Source organism: Periplaneta americana, chromosome 13 (genome assembly GCF_040183065.1).
Source record: "Periplaneta americana isolate PAMFEO1 chromosome 13, P.americana_PAMFEO1_priV1, whole genome shotgun sequence".
In the NCBI taxonomy this organism is placed as follows: domain Eukaryota; kingdom Metazoa; phylum Arthropoda; class Insecta; order Blattodea; family Blattidae; genus Periplaneta; species Periplaneta americana.
Window position 1 is genome coordinate 112,412,197 of NC_091129.1, and position 19,724 is coordinate 112,431,920.

Below are 19,724 nucleotides of genomic sequence, written 5' to 3' on the forward strand. Positions count from 1 at the left end.
TACCACTAGATGGAAATACAGTTGCTCTATGCAATTCCATAAGGATTATAGCGTGACTTCTTTTGCAGTCGCTAGATTGCAGCGTAGAGAAATTGATAAAAATGGTTGCTTTGGAAATCCATTAGACTGATCAATATGTTATGTGATCAGGGCTGCAACTCAAGAAATACTTTAACTAAACAGTAATTTTATTGAATATTTATTTTAGTGCACATTTCAACAGTTTCATGTGCATGCATATTTTCTAATTTTTTATTGCAGAAACTTCCGCCCGCAGTGTACTTACTAATTACCAAGTTTCACTACCGCGTAACAAGCTGGGCACTGAGGTTCCATCATAACCCTTGGTGTTGTCACTGTTTGTAGGGACGTGCTTCTTCGGCATACGGAAGTGACGCGGCTGCAGTTTGCTGTGGAGGGAAGAGACGCAGGACACGCTTCGGGGGAAGACTACAAAATTGTAAGTGGATAAGTTGCTGGGATCTCGTTAGGATCGGATTGAGCTGGCTGCCGTATCGCGCGCACACGATGTGACATCGATCGCTCCATCCCTCTTTATATCACAAAACTGTTCGGAAAATCACGTGAGCGGAACAGTAAAAACAATCGAGAGGGAAGAAACAGACTAACTAATCCTGAAATCACATAAGCGAGACGCGTAACGGTAGCCAACTTTAGGACGCAGCGATCCGGGACAGACAGACAGAAAGAGAGCGAAAGAGAGAGAGCAGGTCGCTGTTTATTGACACAACAAGACACTACAGACATGCACATGCACTACTTCATCAGTAATCCTTGCTACGGGCCCTCGGCCGTCTATGTCTGCGGGGCGTCTCTTGGGGGCGACGACGGCGACGCTAGGGCGACTGCTGCTGCTGCCGCCGCGGCGGCGTCCGACTTTCGGGCCAGGGCCTGCAGGGTCGACAAGGGCGGCAGGTTGAGGCCCAGGCCCACGGGCAGGTGCTGGAAGCTCGCCACGTGCTGCAGGCTCTGCAGAAGCGCTGCCGAGTGCTCCTGCGCCTTCCTGCGCAGCTCCGCCACGCTCGAGGACCTGTGGTCCGAGGCGGCCGAGGCCTGCTCCAAGGGCGGCGGCTGCAGGAGCCCGCTGCCAGACATGGGCTTGATGGGGCAGCACGAGCACAGGCCGGGGAACGCTGCAACATGCAACACAACCGTTTACTTCTACAACTTATTCCATGAACGACAAACTGTGATGGAAAGCTTGTCTTCGTCTGTTAGCGACCAATCAAAACCCTAGGTTAGAAAAATTGACAGGTTCCCTTCATATCCACGTGGAGAGAGAGTTGCCACATCTTTTCCGAATTCCGTCAGCACGAGATTATCATTGAATGTGGCAACTGTGAGCATGGGGATGGCGGGACGGGGTGGAATGGTCAGAGTTGTTTGTGTAGGAAGTCGTAAATCTGTTAAGTGGGTGTTCAAAGGAGTCACCGAACTACATACTATGATAGTAAATAAAGTATACTGTATGTCACATGCTGTTTCGACGACGTCTGTCAGACTTTGTTTTATTAACGCCAAATTGTTTAATATATCGTTAAAATAAGAAACGTTCCATCAACACCGTTTAGCAAGTCTTTGACAAGTCAGTTTGGCGATCTCACACATAGATTATTGTCAGTCCTGGAAAATAACTCTTGGTAATGGATCCGAACAATAGAATCACTATTCGTTGTTTTGTCTGATGTTGGAACTGGTACATATTTCCGAATGTTGGTAAGAAAGTAACTCTGAAAATGAACATGATAGAATATACCTAAAAGCAATATATGAGTATAAAGAAGGATGGAGTCTTAGGTGTGGTCAATGGAATTGTGTGCCGACACAAACTATTGCTTACCGCTGCAAACAATTTTGTGTATTACTTTATTGTGTCGTATGTATTATTTATCTGAAACTGGCTTGTTCTTCATGTGGCCAACAATTTCGTATATTATTTCTTGTCGTCTTAATTATTGTTAATTTGATCTGAAACCACCTTTTCCTTCATGTAGCAACAATTTCGCATAAGCCTACTGCTTTATTACGTCATATACATCATCATTTATCTCAAATAGCCATGTTATTCATATAACTAACAATTTCATATACTGCTTTATTGCGTTGTATGTAGGGTCTTTCGTTATTTACCTGAAATTGCTTTTTTCATGTGGTCAACAATTTCGCATACTGCTTTATTGCGCTTAATATCAAAGACGGACATCTCATCTCAATCGAAATTTAGATAGCTGTGGTTTTTTATACAATTTTTCATGCTCTTTCCAGTTATAGTGAAACCATATGCAAACTCTAGCACTATATTTATAAAATAAATTGTGTTAAATATTACAAAGAAAACAGTGAATTAAAAAATTGCCTCTAGATCAAAACTATGGAGACGACAGATGTCCGTCTTTGATATTAAGTTATTTTTTATTTTATCTGAAACTGCCTTGTTCTTCATGTAGCGTCACTTTTTTTTACGTGTAGTGAAACATGTTTTCCCGCAACTGCACACTTTATATTAAATGTAGTTTGGCACAAAGAACAAAACGCAGCTTTATCATTTACACTTCGTCGAAGAAATGGAAACTCTGTGACATTTTTAAAACATAACCATACACAAAAGTATTAATATTTATTTGAAAGTAAATGTCATATTGACAACAGCACTAGAATTGTAACATGCACCTTTGCAACCGGCTTAAACAGTACAAATAGTTCTTTACAGTTATTTCCAAAGAGAAAAAAATTTTTCAACAAATATACCAAAGAGATCACATTCAGAGGTTGTAATAAATGCTGTAATCGGTGCGCTGTTATTCTTTTTGTTACATCAACTACGAAAATGAATAACATTGAACATCCGGGGATATTGCGGAACTTTTTTGAGTCCGTGAATATTTCAGGGACGAATTTTGTCCTGAGGCGTTGAGAAAACATATAAACCCGGGAAATGAGGCTCCAGTAACGCAGACGTTTCGTGAAAGAATAATGTGAATTGAAAACTGTTTTGAAATACTGGATTAATGAAATCGCGGCGAATCTGTCAAAGGGCGTTGAAAACCCTGCTAAAAGTTGATGAGTACGAAACTTGCTTTTAGTTGGTTTATTTTACGACGCTATATCAGCTGCGATGGTTATCTAGCGTCTGAGTGAAATGAAGGTGATAATGCCAGTGACATTAGTCCAGAATCCAGCACCGAAAGTTATCTAGGATTTGCTCTTAATGGCTTGAGGGAAAACCCCGGAAAAAATCTCAACCAGGTAAATTTATCCAATCAGGATTTGAACCCAGTGAGACATGCTAACCTTTACTCCAGAGCGGTGGACAGTACTAAACTTAAGTGATTCTACGAGATACATTATACAGGATGATTCAGAACTTATGTTACAGAAGAATGTTATAGAAAGAGGTTACTAAAACAAAATTTTTCATTAATCAATGTGTGTCCTATGTCTCACCGGTATGTTTTATTGTTGTGACTGTTTGCCATATTATTTACTTATATTTTTCTTAGAAAATCAAAATTAATAATAATAATAATAATAATAATAATAATAATAATAATAATAATAATAATTCTTTATTTATACTGGCAGAGTTAAGGCCATAGGGCCTTCTCTTACACTCTACCAGGTCACAGAGTATACAAGCAGTTAAAATTTAACAAAAAGTTAAAGAACAGAATACTAACATATTACAAAAAAACGTAATAATAATAATAATAATAATAATAGCATAATAAAATCGACACTAAGCAACATGAAAATAATACCATAATAGAAAAAAAAGAAAGTAAAATACATTGGAATATAGTGAAAGCAACTCATTTAGTACAAATGGTTAATATGGAAAAACGTAAGGAAGAATATATCAAAATGGAATGTAATAAAATAATAATAAAAAAGAAAAGAAATACGAAAATTAAATAAAATTCACGATAAAAAGGCTATGATAATAAATTCATCGGCTGATAAAGAGAACAAAAAGGGGAAAGGAAGGAAAAAGAAATATATAGCCTATATTTTTACAAAACTATGGCAGAGAAAAGGGCTTATAACTGAAAGGAATCTAATTCAAAAAGTGCAATTTTAATTTATTTTTGAAACTAGACAATGTCCGACAGTCTCTGACATGTTGTGGTAGAGAGTTCCAGAGTTGAGTTGCAGAGACGGTGAAAGATGAAGAGTAGAAGGATGTTTTGTGTTTAGGAATGGAGAGTGTGATATTGTGTTGTGAGCGATTAGTATAGTAGCTCAAAATAATTCTGAGAAGTATTTATTAAAAAACACATTCCTTCATGATTTGGACATGTAATATACAGTATATTATAAAATATGGTTTTATTCAAAACTTCTTTATGCTGAAATTATCGTTGTATTGAAAGATAAAATTATTTGTTAAAAGGGCCTATGTCCAGTGCATTTATTTATCCCTATAGCGAACTTAATGATTAAAATTTTTAAGCAAGCTCTTCTGGAAATGCGAGTAGATTACAGATCCTTGTTTTTAATGTAACAGAAAAAAATGAAGTTGATAAAATGAAACAGAAAACTGTTGTCTTGTTTCTCCTCTAAAATTCTTCTTTTGGATTTAGGTCCTTTTAACAGTCAACTAATTCAATATTTTTAGTGCGTTATTTTACGACGCTTTATCAACATCTTAGGTTATTTAGCGTCGGAATGAGATTATGATAATGCCGGTGTAATGAGTACGGGGTCCAGCACCGATAGTTACCCAGGATTTCCTCATATTAGGTTGAGGGAAAACCCCGGAAAGAACCTCAACCAAGTAACTTGCTCCAACCGGGAGCCGAACCCGAGCCACCTGGTTTCGCGGCCAGACGCGCTAACCGTTACTCCACAGGTGTGGACGCTAATTCAATTAGAAACTGTGTCATTTACATTACAACTTTTGTTCATCGAGAAAGGAAAGAAACCATTGGATATTAAAATGGTTTCGAATAATTTATTCGCTAAAAATAGTCTCCTTTATTTACTGCATAAGAAAGTTGGCATATGTGCATTAACATGGCATCGTTTATTCCTAGAAGCAAATAAGGTTACAAAATCCTCTTCTGACGAGTAAAATGTAGAGGAAACATTCCAAATCGCCGTTTCGGTGCTTTCCATTTCATACAAGAAATACTCCCACTGTATTATACCCTAAACCTCAAGTATTTGTTTGTACAGGGCCGAAACTGAAACTGCTGATACAGCATCGTGAAATACTTAAGCGCTGCTGCTACACACGGAGTCGAAGAGTTAGTTTTAATGTGCGGCCATATCTATTTTATTTTTACGAGGGGCGAAAACGACTCATTTGGTACGACGAAGTTTAGCTGCGGCTTGTGCGAGGGGTGGAGGCGCTCTCGACGTGATGAAACGGTTAAATTTGTTATTCCCTGGTAACCAATTTGTAAACAGCGCGCGGTGGCGGCGGCTTAGCATTATTAGCTTTAAGACGGATTTACGGGCGCACCTGCGCCTCCTCGCACTCAGGTGAGAAAGAACGGGCGCAACGGCGTGCCTGCCTCCCTTCCTGCTACATGTCTTGTCCATCTCAGACAACTTAATTTAATACTCGCTGCACAATGCGGACCCTTCTCTAATTGCCTCTGTTCTCCAGTCATTTCGTGCGGTAATATAGCTATCCCCCTCAGTTTCGAGTATTATCCTCAGAGATTTATTTTCATATATTCGTATATTCTAATTCTCTTCCTCCTCCTCCTTTTGTTTCTTCTTCTTCTTCTTCTTCTTCTTCTTCTTCTCTCCACGTCTTAGCAAACAAATCTCTTGTTCCGAAATCACAGGCAATCATTCTCGCAAACTCGTTACTTACGAGATAAATGTTGAAATCCGATTATCCGTCACCCTATTAACCGATTGGTGGATTATTCAGTTATTTATTTATTTATTTATTTACTAGCCGTACCCGTGCGCTCCGCTGCACCCGTTAGAAATAAATATAAAGTAATTACATAATTAAAATAGGACGTTTGATCCAGGGAACATTCGTGTTTGATAGAAGGATAAATCGTTTAATATGTTCCTTAATTTAAATTGCATCCAAATAATTAAAATGCGATCATTTTGGTCCAGAGGCACTCATTTGGTGCAATGACAATTCCTTTAACCTGTTTCTTAATTTTTATTACATGCAACCATAGTTTAATGAAGATTGACATCATTTAGATTTAATGTGTATATTTTATTTTACTTGTTATAGGTTTCCATTGAATTATGGTAATAACTTAATTTTAACCCTTGTTTTCTACGTATTCAGTAAATGGCGCTTGACCCACTATGGTTGTGAACCCTTCAAATAACTTAAATTATATTATATAATATTACATATTATATTATATATTATTTTATATTATATTGTATTATTTTATATTATATTATATTATATTATATTATATTATATTATATTATATTATATTATATCATATCAGAAGTTACTGTAATAACATTACAGAATTATGTCCATCTAGAGAAACTACACTTTCCAATGGTGAAATAATAATTAATTATATAAATCGGTTAATTTAGCTTCCGATATTACTTCATACAAACACAGAAACGTTCTCTGTAGGCTATCTTTCATAGCTTTCGATTGTTGCTGTCCAAGGCCCCTTATAGACGAAGTCATTTGTTTTTTAATTCATTACACGGCCTTAGATGGCAGTTATTTTAATTTTAAAACTCATTTATCTCATTAAATATCAGTCCTATCAAAAATTTTTAAGGAATAAAACTTATCGCAAATTATTTTTAAAGAAACTTTTGTTATGTAACATTTTTCACAAAAATCAATAATAAGCGAGATATTTCGATTTATTTAATTCAGGCCCCCTTATAACCCCCCTTTTAAATAATGTATTTTGAATGCCATATAGCCTAAAATCTAAGTTACAACGAACTTAATTTATATTCCAATTTTCATGGAAATCCGTTCAGCCATTATCGCGTGAAAAGGTAACAAACATACAGACAGACAGACAGACAGACAGACAGACATACAAACCAAAATTTCAAAAAAGCGATTTTCGGTTTCAGGGTGGTTAATTATATGTGTTAGGACCAATTATTTTTGGAAAATCGAAAATCACCAGAAAAATATCGGCTACAGATTTATTATTAGTATAGATTTATTTATTTATTTATTTATTTATTTATTTATTTAATCTGACAGGATTAAGGCCATAAGGCCTTCTCTTCCATCCTACCAGATAGCACATTAAATACAAAAAAAATAGATACAAACACTGATGAAAATAATACAAATTAAATTAAGACCCTATAGAGGGTCAACAGGGTCAAAAGAACACTATAGATCATACATGGGCACAATTTTCGGTTACGTGAGGCACTCGATTTGAAATAGTTTGTTTACTTGGAGAGGAGACTGCAGAGTAGGATGGGAAATATAAACTGCTGTGACCTGCGTCACCTTATCGTAATCGCTAAGGCGGTCAGTGGCGAATTATTAGGAAAGCGCTTCGTTAACGTGAGAGACTCGAAAACTTTTATTCAATTTGGCAAATTAATTCGGCAGCTTTAATCATAAACCTCTTTACTATTTCTCCATCATTGAATTGATTTAAATCACAGGCGAGAAATTGCGTAACTAGCCAATAATATTCCATCACGTTGTCTACGTTTATTTTCTTGAATATTCTGGCGTTTCTCAAGATTACTTAATAGATTTGCACGTTCTAGACCTAAAATAATTTCAGAAAATCATATTTCATTTTCTACGCACATTTGATATATTTTTTTTTTTATAAATTTATTTTGGAAATAATACGTACAAACAACATTTAATTCCTCGTACCTTTTAATGCAGCGTGTTTAAGGTATAATGTCGTATTTAGTATACTATGCAAATGTTAATATCATAAATTTTCTTCGGAATAGTACGAAAAATAACATTTAATTTGTCTTACCTTCTAATTCAGCATGTTCTTTATGACATAAGGAGTAATGTTGTTGTATATTAAATTTATTAATGCCTAATAGGATTTTCGAGCATAACATACATCGTATGTTCTCCCCTTCTAAACAGCAAAAAAACTCTTCCTCCCATTTCTCATGAAATAATCGTTTTCTAACGCGTACACACTGCTTTGATAATGCCGTTATGCCACCACTGATATTGCTTATGAAACTGATATAGAACTGCCCACGCCTACGTGAGGGAGGAAAGGGGTCTGTGAAGATGATGTCACTGAGAGTGTTAAGCTCTGTGAAGGTCAGTGAGGCACAAATTCTCAATTGAGGCACGATGCCCAAGTATGCTATAGATCTTCATCGAGCTATTACAAGGAAAAGAGAAAGAAATAAAAACAGAGATAGCAATGATATTAGTGATAACTAATAATAATAATAATACATCTTGATTACACAACTTTTAACACTTATCACTTCGGAATACGATTGTATTACATATCTTCTTCGTCTTAAATTCTATCGTACCTGGTAAACATGTTTCGGCCTGTTATAGGCCTTCTTCAGAACTGGCTGTTGCTGGTCTTGGCGCCTTTTGTTTTGTTTCCTGTGGGGGTGTGTTTATGTAGTGTAATGTGGAGTCAAAGAGTGTGTGTGTTCTGAAATTGAGTTGTGTTGAGAATTTTAACATACGTACCAATGAACCAACATGATTACAAAGAAGAGCTAAACGCAATAAAATACATAGCACAAGAAAACGGATACAACCCCAACATAATAGACATCATAATACGAAAGACAAAACATAATCACAAAAAGCATAAGAATACAACACAAACACAAGAACACAAAAAATACATCACACTAACATACGAAAACAAAAAAACACACAAGATTGCAACCTCATTCAAGAAATTAAATTACAACATCGCATACAGAACAAATAATACTCTACAAAAACATCTAACACACAAACAACTTAAACAAACAAATACAACCACACAGGCGTATACAAACTCAAATGTAACGCAACTTCTACATAGGACAGACAGGTAGATCATTTCAAACACGTTACAAAGAACACATCACAGTCATAATAAAATTACAAAACACATCCACATATGCAGAACACGTCACAAATGCTAACCACACCTACAGAGACATCAACACAGACATGGAAATTCTACACATCCAACCAAAAAGCCAGAAACTAAACACACTAGGACAATACGAAATATACAGACACACAAAAACACATCCAAATGAAATTCTCAACACACACACTCTTTGACTCCACATTACACTACACAAACACACCCCCACAGGAAACAAAACAAAAGGCGCCAAGACCAGCAACAACCAGTTCTGAAGAAGGCCCATAACAGGTCGAAACATGTTAACCAGGTACTATAGAATTCAACACGAGAAAGACATATAATACATATTCCGAAGTAATAATAATAATAATAATAATAATAATAATAATAATAAATATATTACATATTAATTGTCCATTCTACAACAGCATAGTTACAATGTTTATTATATGTCACGGGTTAAGCCGAAGTTGCGCAACCTGACAGGTGTTCAACAAGCAATTCCATGAACTAGAATGTGATTTTTTTTATTGAAATTTGAATTTTGATATTGTCCGACAGTCTCTAACTTGGTCAGGGAGAGAATTCCAGAGGCGTGGAATCTATATGCTGAAAGATGTCTTTCTCTTGCTGTTTTTGCTACAGAAGTATATGAAGTAGCCTACTGTACATTGTATTAGCATATTATTTTTTTTCTAGAGTGTTACTACAAGTCTTTTTCCTTACACAGTTATGGTTTGCGGATCGAATTGTCGTACTGTATAACTTCTGTATAAAATGCCAGCTACGGGTGTCAAAAGAAATCTTGTTGTGCTAAGTATCGGGGAAAAAGTGTAAATAATTGAGTGGTTTGGGGAAAGAGAAACTGTGGCTCATCTCGCATCAGGATATGAGTTTGGAGTGTGTAAAGTATGTAACTCCACAATACGAGTCCTCTACTATTCATATCTTTCCACAGCTAGCCACTGTAAGGAGTTTCCTTGCCCCTTAAAAACCCGTCGTTGACAACGAGACTTAAATTAGTGAACTTGTGATCCACTGCCTAGCGTGTTAAATAGAAGGCCATAGAGGAAATTACCAAAGTAAGTATTATTCAATAAATTTACGAAAAAAAATTTATGGTACGGATTATCTAATTTTTTTAGACTAACTGTTCAGCCCACGTCCTTCATTACCACGGATAATAGAGGTTCTACTGTAGCTGGAAAGTTAAAAAGGATACCCGTATATCGGTAGAAGTGATAGAAGACAACTTTTTCCAGCACCGCAAAATGTTTCTTTCATTTGATTTTTTTTTGCAAACATTTAATTTTGTTTTAATGGCAAGGTGCATTTTCGGAAATGGGTCCCTATAAAAAAACCTTTGTCTACTCGGTCCATTCTATAAGCCTTTGCAATTTGCAATAGGAATTTGCAAACACGCTGTAGAATTCCAAATTATAAAAATTGAAAAATCTGCTCTTAATTTTATTATTATTGAATTATTCTTACATGAATTGTATATTTCAAATGCTATCTGATTTGAGGTTTATTCATCAGGCAGATTTCCTAGAAGTTTATTTCTATCAAATAGATCAAAAGCCTTTATGTAAACTATAAATGCCATACGTGTTTTCCTGTTGAACTTACTGTGCATTCCAATCAATAATTTTAGGGAGAGATAACCATCGGTACATGACCTACCTCTACGAAATTCGTCCTTTTCTTCACCAAATTTTTCGTTATAATATTTCAATTAATTCCTTGTAATTTTTATGAATATTTTACAGCCGCTATTGAGTAAACTTATGTCCCTACAGCTTTTACAAGAATTACGATTTTACTTTTTGAAATTCGGGATGATTAGGCTATAGGTTTTGAGCTTGGTAAGAAAATCAGCGTAGGCCGTATCGAGACACAGCAGCAAGTTACATGCGCTGATAGAATAGCTGTTGAGGTAAACGTCAGCAATGACAATCAACATTCCTTCTATCCAAATACCCTGAAAACCCAGTAGGCTACATCTTCACTTTGCTGGAACTCCTGGGAGTAGCATTATGAGCAAACATGTCAGTTGCTACAGTAATAATCGTGTTCTATCGTTTGCTATCCGTTGCTTATATACCTGCTCCCATTTGCGCTGCACATAGGATAATCTCGACATTCTGAATTTTTTCTCTTCACTCAACTTCACATGCGAATTTTTCTAATTTAACTTATCGATTGCTGATTGTTGTTCGTTTCGAATAGTTTTAAATCACTGCGAACGTTCTAGCGCTTCGCATTCTCAGAGTTACACTGACTCGGCTGCTGCGCGATCCGCCAATTCGTGCCTCAACTTCCTCCCCTCGTGTATGGCTAGATGACGTCACCCGTTCCATTGTATACTTTATTATTCGTCTATCCATCACCGTTTACTTCATTGAAATATATGTTGTAGTTTAGAAAGGCGCGACAAAACCCGCCTGAAATGTGTCGGACGACTTTCTGGGATGGCACCCTATTCTCCGCGGCAAATCTCCTGCATATGACCTTCAGCGGCTTCACAGGAGTGCAGCGTTGCCTAATAAAGGAATATCGCTATCAAAGAGGACGTCGGCGAGATATTAAGAGAATGGATTTATAAGTGCGTCCGAAAAAAAAATCCCGTAATTTTAGATCAAACCCGTTCGTCTGTAAAATTATTACAAGGATATAGGTTATAGCGCAGTGCCCGATTTTAGCGTATTCCGGAAAAATAGGGCTATTGTTTAAAACGCCTGCATCACTCATGACACTTAGATACATACAAGAAAATAGAAAACAAACACACACGGTCAAGCTGACACACTCTTATCATTCTTCCTCTGTATTTATATTTGCACAAAGAGCAGGTCATTTCTCGTTCATGTGAAATAATATTTCTGTTACACCTTGTTGTTCAGTAAAGCAAATGGTGGTGATAAAATAAGACAAAAAGTTGTATTTTACGCAGACCACATACAATTGATATTTAGAGTTTACGAGTTATTTTGTTTAATAATCCAACTTTCTTGCCATTTTAACAGACAAAAAACTGAGTCTTAAGTAATTCGACGAAGCGAAAACGGCCGTTTAACTCGCCGTAACTCGGACACCAGTAAAGATTTTGAGTTGAAATAACCTTTAAAAAGCAATTTCCATTTTTTTTCAACATTTCTGTCACTTTGACTCCACATCTAACGTGAAAAACAAAAAAGTTTGCCGCTTACCAACTTTCGAAGGTGTAAATGTCTATTTAGAACAGATCACTTTGAAGTTGCTATTTTTTCTCTCGATCTCCAAAAAAGATTTTGATTTCGAGTTTTTTCCTATGCTTTACTCAGACTTCACCTATCTATCATAAAAATTACAGCGCGATTGATTGATTATCTTAGGAGCTACAACGTGATACATATTTAAAGTAGCGGGAAACTGATTTCTTCCTCTCTCTGGCTCCAGTATTGCTATCTCTCTCTCGCACGAGACATCTATATTGGAACGCTGCAGCGATCTCCGATTGGTTGTGTTCATATGCAGGAGATTTGCCGTGGAGAATAGTACTGGACAGAACTTATAGCTAGACTTTTGACGTCAGAAACAGTTCTGATTACTCAAAACCGACTGATTGATTTTCTACTTTGTTTTCAAAGAAGACAACGCGCCAAAGAAAAGAGTCTGTAAGTACATTTGTACGCAAAGCAGGAAGCTTTTGAAATGAAATGGCCGGTAATTTTGCCTGGAACCCTCTAATTCAGGAACGATATACAGTATTTCACATGCCGTAAATGTACGACACGGACCCCAGATCTCGTGTTATTTCCGATAGAAGAGCAGCTAAATGTTTATCATCTTTAAGAATCAGTAATTACCTAAAGAAATGATCTCTCGTTTTCTCGAGGCTTCACGGTGTATGAAAAGAACTACAAATATTATTGGCCGGGTCTGAGTTCGTGTATTCAGCAGCAAGCTTATACCGCAGAGGACGACCATTGAAGCCTGAACACTCCATAGAAAATCAAACAAGAAGTTGGGATGTATATACTCAGACCGGCTGCCGAACTTTGATGAACTGAGGTCATTAAATGGGCAAAATTAACTTGAGTATTGGGTTCTCTGTGCTGGTTAATAAATGTAATAGTGTGTCTGATAGGAGAACATAAGTGAATTACTCGCAATTAAGCGTACGATTAGGGCATCAATATACGTGAATCAAAGTCTAAATGTACGATATTAATTTAGCCACATATAAATTTAATATCATCAATCAATACCAGCGTTGAGTGCGATAGCCGATCTCCACAATAGAGTTAGAGTCAACTCACAACTCAGAATGTTATAACAATTTATTCTTTCAGAAATTTTATTATATCATCATCATCATCATCATCATCATCATCATCATCCAATTTCGAGACTTATGCCTTGTGGACAGTACTAATTAAACATAAGAATTGACTCCCCATTCAGTTTTAAGCTGTCGGAAGTTTTTAATTCTCTCACTGATTAGAATACATCCTCGAATTTTTTTCGTATACTTGCTAGTACACTACTGCGCAATATAAAGTGACGTTAGAAGACAGGGAAATTGATCTACTGTTTTTATCAATGTCTTTGGTTTTGATTGAGATATATGTTTATTGTATATATAATAACTGTAAACATAGGTTGTTTTCAAATATAAATCAGTCCTGTTTTCTCATTTCCCTCTGATATAAAACGAAGCAGATCACTTGGAATCTCACCATGCTCCATTCTTAGAACATAGGAATGTGTCGCTTTAAATAAAGTTACGCACTATAATTTTTTATCAGTAATACTGCTCGTAGAGTCTTCAAATCTGTCTTCATTTATTGTGTATATAACAATGTGAGCATATATTATTTCCCATTCGGTTTAAAGCGCAGTATTGTATATAATAAATCGGTGACGCGACAACTCGTGATGGACCAAGTCCTACCAGCCGACTGATATTCTTACGTCCACATAAGATAATCCGACCAGTATAGGGGTAACGTGTGGTTAGGACGATGGTTCTTCAGCCGTTAGAGTCGGCCTGGGAAACCGGATTTCGCTACTCACTGTAACTTTCAAGAAAATAAGTAACTAAGTAAGTAAATAAGTACGTAATTAAATAAGTTAGTAAATAAGTGAATAAGCAGGGGAGAGTCGGGTAGTATCGGACATCGGATAGTATCGGACAGTGCGTTTCTTTCATCTACCACCATATTGTAGTACCTGAATGACATAATTACGTTTCTCTATGCGACATCACAGAAACGTAACCATGTCAATCAGGTACTATCATCGTGTGGTAGATGAAAGAAACTCACTGTCCGATATTACCCGATGTCCGATACTACCCGACTCTCCCCTAAGTAAATGAATAAGTAAGTAAATAAATGAATAATTAAGTAAATAACTTAGTAACTAAGTAACTAGTACATAGGTAATTAAATAAGTAATTTTGTAAGTAAATAAGTGAATAAGTAAATAAATACGTAATTAAATAAGTAAGTTAGTAAGTAAGTGAACAAATATGTAAGTAAATGAATAAGTAAATAAGTAACTAGTACATAGGTAATTACATAATTAATTTGTAAGTAAATAAGTGAATAAGTAAATAAATACGTAATTGAATAAGTAAGTTAGTAAGTAAATGAATAAGTATGTAAGTAAATGAATAAGTAAATAAGTAACTAGTACATAGGTAATTAAATAAATAATTTTTTAAATAAATAAGTGAATAAGTAAATAAATACGTAATTAAATAAGTTAGTAAGTAAGTGAATAAGTATGTAAGTAAATGAATAAGTAAATAAGTGAATAAGTTAGTAAATAGGTAATTAAATAAGTAATTTTGCAAGTAAATAAGTGAATAAATAAGTAAATAAGTGAATAAGTAAATAAATAAGTAAATAAGTGAATAAGTAAATAAATAAGTAAATAGGTTAGTAAATAACTTGGTAAGTGAATAAATAAGTAACTAAATAAGTGAATAAGTAAGTGAATGAATGAATAAGACAAATGAATGAATAAATAAGTGAATAAATAAATAGATAAATATATAAGTAGATAAATAAATAAATAAATAATAAGTAAATAAATAAATTATAAACAAATGGACAAATAAGTCTTAAATAAATAAATAAACAAAATTAATCATTTTTGGATTATAGACAATGCGTTTGATGTAAAACCCAGAAAACGAAAGTTCATGCTATTTTTCAACAGTTGCCTGAGGTAGTAATACATAACAAGCCTTAGAGAGTAGGGGACCACTCTGGTCATTCTTATCTGTCTTCATGATGGAACCTGTATGTAGTTTCGAAACGTTGAAAGTGTCAAGTTGCAAGACATGGTGGAATCCTGAAGAGCCTAATTCTGATCACATTCACCATGAAACTCAAAAAACGTATATGAAGAAAATCTACCTAATAGTTAAGAAGAGTCCACACCTGGAGTAACGGTTAGCGCGTCTATCCGCGAAACCAGGTGGCCCGGGTTCGGGGCAAGTTACCTGGTTGAGGTTTTTTCCGGGGTTTTCCCTCAATCCAATATGAGCAAATGTTGGGTAACTTTCGGTGCTGGACCCCAAACTCATTTCACCGGCATTATCACCTTCATCTCATTCAGACGCTAAATAACCTAAGCTGTTGATAAAGCATCATAAAATAAAATAATAATTAATAAGAAATCGCTGTAAATAGACAGGTAGAACGAATACTGAAAACCACTTTTGCTGGAAATTTTATTTCCGCAAAAATTCTATATTATGCAGCTTCCAAGTCAATTAAACCGTGTTGCGACAGCCCATGAGCTTATGGTTGGACTTACGTCCACATATCTCAGCAAAGGTGAACGGTCGTACAACCAGTACAGGGGTAACGTGTGGTTAGCACGATGAGCCCTCCCCAGGCCATTGTAGCTGGCTACTCACTCTGATTTCCCAGGTTTATCACGATGCTGGCTGGGCTCCTGTTTTGTACACTGGCCGAAATCTCACCTGAAAATTATTTTTCCTCCATGCGGATTCGAACCCATTCCGTAACGCTAATCCAGGCATGACTAATGCGTGGAGCTTAGCATCACGATACTTTGTTTTTTTATTTTGTAGAATCATAAAATAAAAGTAGTTTATCGGGTATCGTACTCTCAGCATGATCACTCAACAACTGACTTGTTTTTCACACCGAAGTGACATGAAATAACTTTACTCGAACTTAAAGCGAATGGCCAGTTACCATCCTGATGACGTGCTTGATTACCGAAATGTATGCTGCATTTTCCCTGTTGGAGAGATATGCACCCTGCTGGCAGGTAGCTGCCTAGTTAACTTAAAGATGACACCATATGAACAGTATGCGGGAAAACGATGAATGTCACATTTCTGTTAAGGATTAGATAATGATCTGAGTCTATAACTGCAAGATGTAGTGCTGTTTCTATAGAAAATAAAGGAAAGGATTACTGTATTCATGGTGATAATTCTCCTTTTTACCATTTTTCATAAGAACAACATTAAATTTCGTAGTGATCCATGAATTAGATAATGACATCAAACTTAACAAAACTGTGACATTCATAGTTTTTCCCGCGAACTCTTCATATTGTTACGAATATGAATGTTATAGTTGAGGGGTTCAGAGCCATAGCGGACCAAGCGCCATTTATTAAAAACGGAGAAAGCAAGGGTTAAAGTTAAGTGAATACCATAATTTAATGAAGACTGACATATCATTTAGTTTTAATGTGCATACTTTATCTTATTTGCTATATGTTTCGTTAAATTATGGTAATCACTTAATTTTAACCCTTGTTTTCCCCTTTTTTAATATGTGGCGTTTGGCCCACTATAGCTCTGAACCCTTCAATTGAAGGGAGGGACAGAGCTATAAGAAATTACTCTGCACTGCAAAAACTATAGCTTAGATTAGAGTCTAGTTAATACAATACAGCGGTTTGTCTGACGAAGCACATTTTCAGCTTAATGGTAAAGCACTCAATTGCAGAATTTGACCGTCCAATAATTCACGCTCATTCATATAAGAACTAGTAAAGGATGCGGTTTGGCGTGACGTCACATTCCGTTTTGTCATAGGATCTTGCTTTTTTCTTTTCTTTTCTTTTCTTTTGGAGTATGAACACCCGTTCTGGAATCCATGTTGAAACAAAAAAGGGGAACATTAATTCAAATGCTTGCTGTGACAATACTATGAGCCAAAGTCGAATGCTAATGTTATTAGTAGTTAGGCCATGAACCAGTGTAACTTGTGTGACCACCCCTAGCGTATAAAATTAGCTGTCCTCCTCTGCCTCTCTTAATATCTCGGCATCAATCGATAGCAGCTACAGACCTTGGCGACCACTCGTTTGATTTAATGTCGCGAGTTAATGCGATATTAGTCCACCGTTGTGGCTGAGAGGTTAGCGAGCCTAGCTCCGAAGCCAGCGGTCCCGGGTTCGATTCCCGGGGAGGAGGAGTTGCCTGGGTTGCTTTTCGGGGTTTTTCCCTCAGGATAAATATTAGGTAAATTTATCAGGCGATTGGAACTCCACTCATCTTAGCCACTTCCTTTTCTCCCCCATCATCCTTTCCTCATCATCCCTTTTCTGATTTTTCAGATCACTCTACCGGCGGCCTCCCGAAGCTGCTGACTCTCTCGACCGGCCTCGGTGGAATGTAGTTCAGCGACGTTGGATGGCTTCAGCAATGGCACCCGAGGCGGATCTACTCGGGGAAGGAGTTTCGCCTCGGACCGACAGGGGGCCTTAGGGGAATTTGCCGGAGAAGGAATAGTATATGGATTCTGTTGGCTGTCGGTCGTTAAGGGAGTCATGTGGTTAGGGCGGTGTGCGTAGGGGATCTATGGCACGCAACTCATTCCATATCGAGGGTTAGCACAATAGATCTCAATAGATCGCAGTGCTGGGCCATCCGTGCCCCCTCAGTTAAATTCCATTCCATAATGCGATATTAAAGTGATAATAGTGAGTTGTAGGCAAAATGTTACCCATAATTACTTGCGTTTTTAGGAACTAACAGTAACACAGTTACTCTCGCATCAGGACAGATTCATTTTCCTCACTCGTCTTTGAGCCGTGTAAGATTAGTGGCTTGTGGATAGAATGATTACATGCGTAATTATGATTTATAAAAGCTACTGGCTATGTAGTTACCCGATATCAGGACGGATTTACTTCCCCTTCCCTGCTGTAATGTACTCACCTTTGAGCCCGGGGAAGATGGGTGGCGTGAACTGCGACGTCAGGTGCGAGGTGAGGTGCGGCGGGAAGAAGATGGGCGGCGTGCCGCGGGGAGCGCCACCTGTCTCCAGCACCGGTCGGAACCCGCCACTGCAACACAAGACTCTGCGGATCAACGTCATCCCGCGCGTTTGCTTATATTTTATACTCGTTGACTCAACAGAATTTGACATCCGCATATCAAATTTGTCAGTGAGCGAAAAGGAGAAAGGATGAAGTATATGAGAGAAGGCGGGGGAAAAATCCCTTAAAATGGTTTACATAATTCCCCATCTCGGGGAACAGGGTGCTCCGTAGCGGGAGGGCTTATCGATTCGCTGTACTCTCCTGAGAGATGAGAGGATTCCCGCTTTTGTGCTCGCGGACTCGAACCCGCCGATTGCCTCCGCGGTCCGCGGTCCCCGGTTTGAACGGACTCCTTTCTCTTCAAATATTGACGATAAACTTTTATTCCGAGTAGTCTCTTAAATTTATAATGATTTTTCATTTTCGCCTTTTCCGACTTTCGTTTGTTTTGTATGTAATTCCTTTCTGCTGCTTTTAAAACGAAAAGTGGAAACAAAAGAAGTTTGTTGTTATAATCAGCGTAATGCGAGCAAATTGCGGACAACAATGTCTGAGAACAAAAGAACGTTAAGTTGACAGGCGCAGTTCTCCAGCTAATAGCCTTAAAAAGGCGGGCGCACCCCCCGCATTAATTTGCTAAGAGGATCCCGCCGCTACATCTGCTGCTTTCACTTAAAACGTTTTTCAAGAACACGGCCGGGAAAAATGAAAGACGGGCTCCTTGGGTACAGTCCGTTCCGCTGCGGCGCACAGATAATAATAATAATAATAATAATAATAATAATAATAATAATAATAATAATCAGTTCATTCACTGATGTTTTAATCAGTGGGAAGGGGTAATATCTGTCCAGGTTGGAGTTAGTGAAGCATAAGACAGAAGAACGCAAGAGAGGTTGCAACAAGTTACCATGAATAAATATGTGAAACTTCGATCAGCACCATCTAGCTGCAACAGGAAGAATTAACAAGACTGACGCCTGGTGTCGTAGGTGGTGAGCATTAGAACTACATCATAACAAATTTCATTACATGGATACATGATGTAGTCGGGTCAGCTTACTTCATACCCATTTTCCCCCATTACTACATATGCTATTGGAATATGGTGATTTTCTAGTTTGCAGGTTGAATTTTCCTTTGCCAACTTCATTTAGAATTTCGATACTAACAAATACTACAAATGATAGTGATTTTGTAACTGGTATGTTGGCAGCTGAGACAAATATCAACAATATTTGTCGGTACTGGAGTTCCATGAAATTGAAATTGTACTAGATTTCTGAGCCTGTTACTGGAGGCTAGTGAAATTTGAACATACTAATAATTAATTGATATCAGTATTAATATTAATACAGGGAC

At 37.0% G+C, this 19,724-nt stretch overlaps 1 protein-coding gene across 1 annotated transcript in view; it reads right to left on the minus strand.

The window, feature by feature from the left end:
- Nucleotides 1-719: 719 nt before the first annotated feature.
- The window catches only part of Drgx (Dorsal root ganglia homeobox), a 263,542-nt gene continuing 244,537 nt past the window's right edge, over nt 720-19,724 (minus strand). The window contains exons 8-9 of the mRNA XM_069843870.1: nt 18,259-18,386; nt 720-1,154 (exon numbers count right to left, since the gene is read on the minus strand). Coding sequence (XP_069699971.1) covers nt 817-1,154; nt 18,259-18,386 — 466 coding nt within the window. The 3' untranslated portion in view covers nt 720-816. The remainder of the gene's footprint in view (nt 1,155-18,258; nt 18,387-19,724) is intronic.